The sequence below is a fragment of the Pteropus alecto genome, unplaced genomic scaffold (genome assembly GCF_000325575.1).
Source record: "Pteropus alecto unplaced genomic scaffold, ASM32557v1 scaffold86, whole genome shotgun sequence".
Classification (NCBI taxonomy): Eukaryota; Metazoa; Chordata; class Mammalia; order Chiroptera; family Pteropodidae; genus Pteropus; species Pteropus alecto.
The window spans coordinates 11,366,212-11,370,856 of NW_006442109.1; the positions used below are offsets into that span (position 1 = coordinate 11,366,212).

Below are 4,645 nucleotides of genomic sequence, written 5' to 3' on the forward strand. Positions count from 1 at the left end.
CCCTTAATTGACAGGCCATTATTATTCCCCAGCGTGTAGACTGATATCCTAGAGAGAAGAAGAGAGAGTGGCTATTACTATAATAATTCTCAAGTTTTGGCGTGCACAAGAGCTACCTGTGAGGCTTTTTAAAGCTCTGGGGATATATCCCCCAGCACGTCTCTCAGTAGGTTTGGTAGAGCACATAGTTTGCATTTAAATTGTTTCCCTAGTGATTTTAATGCAGTGGCCACACATTAAGAATTATTGCTCTGATCTTGGGCAGAAGGAGCACTAATCCTGTAGCTACAGTCGCCCAGTCCCCACACATCTCCTGCCTCTTAGCTCTGTCACTTGGGCAGAAGGAGCACTAATCCTGTAGCTACAGTCGCCCAGTCCCCACACATCTCCTGCCTCTTAGCTCTGTAACACAGTTCTAGAAGGTGCTTCTGTTCAAAAAAGGAGGAAGAGAGGGATGGTAGGATATTCTAATATGATTTTTGACTTCTCTGGCATTGCAGAATTCAAGGCATCCACAGAGGGTCAGTAGCACTGTCTTCTTTTTGCCTTTCAAGCTCTGTAGTGTAAACATGGGATTCACTGGTAAAATAATGCTCCCTTGTTCCTAGAGGCATCCACCAGGCTTTATGACTCCTTTCTTCTCAGTTTTTGTTTCCTTGCTGTTGGCTGAGACTATATTAGAACTGCAATTGTCTCTGCCTGGGTGAATATCATTTAACATGAGCAAAATCAGAGAACAGCTGTTCTCTATGTGAATACCATTATATCACAGTTATTTGACTGGGTAGACAATGCTTTTTTGATGCTTAAAAAGTTATTATTAGTTCTGTTGGACAAATAGAGCAGTCAATTAGTGAGGATCTTCCTGGATTTCATTCTTTAGCCAGTGTCTGCCTTCTAAGCTTGAGAGGTGCTGCCTCTCCTGTACCTTTCCCACTCTATGCAGCTGGTATGTCGTTCATATGCTATTTTTCAGTTGTGCTGGGTGACTGAGCAGTTACCTTTTCTTTCCATAACTTACCTGTAGATTATTACTTTGAATCCATGTGAATAATTTCATGGCTAGATATTGAATTTATATTTGAAGTAACTGTAAGTTATCTTTCTTTAAAAGTCTTTTTTTATTCTCTTACTACTGTATGCCTACCAAAATACCCCTATCATCTTGGTATTATAGTAGAGGAAAGGGCCATGAAGGCAGGGATTTTTTAAAATCTATTTTGTTAATTGCTGTATTCCTCCACCACTGAACAAATGATAAGGTATTATTAATTTAAGATATTATTAACAACATCCTATGAGATAATGATTTTTAAGACTAGAGTTTTTCTCCCTTCCCCCTAATTTAGTTATAGTTAATATATATAATTTTCCAGGTCACATATTCTTTTATAAGAAGACTGTGATATATATATTTTCTGGATTTTATGCTAACTCTTGTTGTTTTCTTAAAGGCAAATGTTCTCTAGTTACCCCACTACCACTGTACTTCCCACTCGTCGTGCACAGACTCCTCCAATATCATCATTACCAACCTCTCCATCTGATGAAGTAGGAAGGAGGCAAAGCTTAACTTCTCCTGATTCCCAGTCAGCAAGGCCAGCTAATCGTACAGGTGCGTATACTACCATGCACTATGACAAACCTCTTGGCATTCCAGATACATGGGACATTATTATGTGGGCATTGTGTTTTGTTTTTATTGAAGGGAAAACAGTGATTTTAATGAAGAAGGGTCTGCCCCATCAAACTGAACTGTCATCTGTATTTTGAAACTGCTGATTGAATTTGGCTATTTAGGAGAGAAATAATGTACTATATACATCAGTTATATTAGACCTTTCTTCTTTTCTACTATAGACATTTTTTGTCCTATGAATTTCCTTCTAAGCCCTGCTTTTGCTGCAACTCACACATTTTGAAATGCTGTTTTCATTTTCATTCAGTTTAAAGTACTGTCTAATTTATCATTGATATCTTCTTTGATATATAGGTCATTTAGAAGTTTGTTATTTCATTTCTAAATATTTGGGGATTTTTCAGATCTTTCTATTGTTGATTTCTAATTTAATTTCACTGTCATCAGAGAACATATCTTGTATAATTTGAATTCTTTAAATTTATTGAAACTTGTTTTATAGCACAGAATATGGTTTGTTTTAATAAATATCCCACGAGTGCTTGGAAAAAATGTATATTGTGCTGTCGTTGAGTGGAGTATTCTATTAACTGTTGGTTAGGTCAGGTTGGTTGATAATGTTGTCTAAGTCTTCTTTATCTTTACTGATTTTTGGTCTACTTATTCTATCAGTTATTGAGGGAATGGTGTTGAAATCTCTGACTGTAATTATGGATTTTTCTATTTCCCCTTTCATTGATCAGTTTTTGTTTCATGTATTTTAAAGCTCTGTCTTTGAGTCAAAAAAAATTTAGGATTCTTATGTCTTCTAAATGAATTGACCTCTTTATCATTATGAAATGACTCTTTTTATCCCCGGTAATATCCTGTGCCCTTAAATCTGCTTTATCTGGAATAACAATAGACACTTCTGATTTTTTTTTTCATTGGTGTTTAGATGATATATCTTCTCCCATCATTTTACCTTTAATTTATTTGTGTCTTTATATAATGGGTTTCTTAAAGATAGCCTGTAGTTACATCTTGCTTTTTTAATCCAACCTGATGTTTTGTGCCTTTTAATTGGGATGTTTAGACCATTTACATTTAATGTGATTATTGGTATGGTTGGGTTTAAATCTATCATTTTTCTGTTCAACTCATCTGTTCTTGTTCCTTTTTTCCTCTTTACCTACTTCTTTGGATTACATGAGTATTTTTTAAAAATTATTTTATGTTATCTCCTTTGTTGGCTTATTAGCTATACTTTGTATTATATTTTCAGAGATTAATTTTAGGTTTATAGAATACATCTTTAATCATCACAGTCTACCTGCAAGAACTGTTATACTACTTCATGTGTAGTAAAAAACAATTTAACAAAAATATGCTTTCATTCTCCCTTTCTCAGCCCTTGTACTTTCATCATTATTCATTTAACTTCTACATACATTATAAAGCCCCATAATATATTGTTATTATTTTTTCTGTACACAGCCAATTATCTTTTAAGGAGATTTAAAAACTAAAGCATGTATTTTATTTATACCCACATATTTACCAGTTCTGAGATTCTTTATTTTCGTGTGTAGATTCAAATTTCATTTCTTTCTGTTTGAAAGACTTCCTTTAACATTTCTTGTAGTGGTCTGTCGGTGATGAATTCTTTTGGCTCTTGTATGTCTAAAAGAATCTATTTCCCCTTTGTTTTTGGAAAATATTTTCACTGGCTGTAGATTTCTAGATTGACAGTTCTATTTTACTTTCAGACTAGATGTTGCTCTGCTGTCCTCTGGCGTGCATTGTTTTCAACGATAAGTCTCTCATTCTAATCTTGACGTAATATGCCTTTTTCTCTAGCTGCTTTTAAGATTTTTTCTGTTTATCACTGGGCCTAAACATTTTGATTATGATCTACCTTAGTATAGTTTTCTTCATGTTTCTTGTTGAGTTTCTTGGATCTATGAGTTTATAGTTGTCATTAAATTAAGAAATTTTTCATCCATGATCTTTTTCTCATTTTTTTTCCTGTACTGCTGTTCTATTTTAGTGTCTCCAGTTACATGTATATTAAGCCACACAAAATTGTCCAATAAACCACTGATGCTCTGCTCTTTCTTTCTGTTGTTGCTAGTCCTTTTTCTATCTGTATTTCATGATGGATAGTTTTTATTGTTGTCTTCTGGTCATTAACCTTTTCTTCTGCATTGTTTAATCTGCTCTTAACCCATCCAGTGTATTTTTTCTACTTAAACATTGAGATTTCATCTCTAGAAGTTTGCTGTAGGTCTTTTTAAAAACCTTCTGTGTCTTTTTAACATGCTCAATCTTTCCTCTAGCTTATCAAATACATGGAATAACAATCAGTTCTCATTATTAGAATAGTTATGTTCTGTAAAGTCATTGTGAACACTGAATTAGTGAAAACTGAACCAGTGTTCCTAGGGAAAATACAGGGCTAGTTTCTGTGTACTTCTGGTCACATTTTATCAACTGGTCAGTTATAACCTTGTTTTATGTGTGTTTCTGTTTAATTTAACACCATATTTAATATATATTATTGATTCATTAGCATTGAACTCATGACCAACAGCATCATAACTTATACCTGAATGAAGCTTATCTAACACATATATTTTCTTCATAAGACACATTACAGCTTTCTTCTACGTAGGAACACTAGACAGCATTTCAACACTATGTTCGGGGGCTGTTTTAAACTGTGAAATCACCAACAAAAATCACAAAAATGGAAAGAAATGTGACACTTAAATTGACTGTGAAAAGGACACTTGTTTATAGTCTGAGAGCTGAAACTATGCCAAGCATCACCTTGTTTGACCTCAGCTAGAAACAGTGCTTTCAGAGACTGAAATTTTTTGTCACTGTGTATGTGAATGACTTCATGAAGGCACCATGAGTACTGATATGAAGTTACAAATTAATTTAATGAATAGATGAATTTGCAAGTATGGAATTCACAAATAATGCAGATCAACTGTATATATAATACCTGTTTAATGTCTT

At 34.0% G+C, this 4,645-nt stretch overlaps 1 protein-coding gene across 11 annotated transcripts in view; it reads left to right on the forward strand.

Annotated features, from left to right (window-relative positions):
• Positions 1 to 4,645, forward strand: part of HERC1 (HECT and RLD domain containing E3 ubiquitin protein ligase family member 1) — a 163,650-nt gene that overhangs the window by 110,917 nt on the left and 48,088 nt on the right. For all 11 annotated transcript variants that reach the window (XM_025038950.1, XM_025038949.1, XM_015595937.2 and 8 more), the window contains one exon: positions 1,455 to 1,615. In XM_025038950.1, the coding sequence (XP_024894718.1) occupies positions 1,455 to 1,615 (161 nt within the window). The remainder of the gene's footprint in view (positions 1 to 1,454; positions 1,616 to 4,645) is intronic.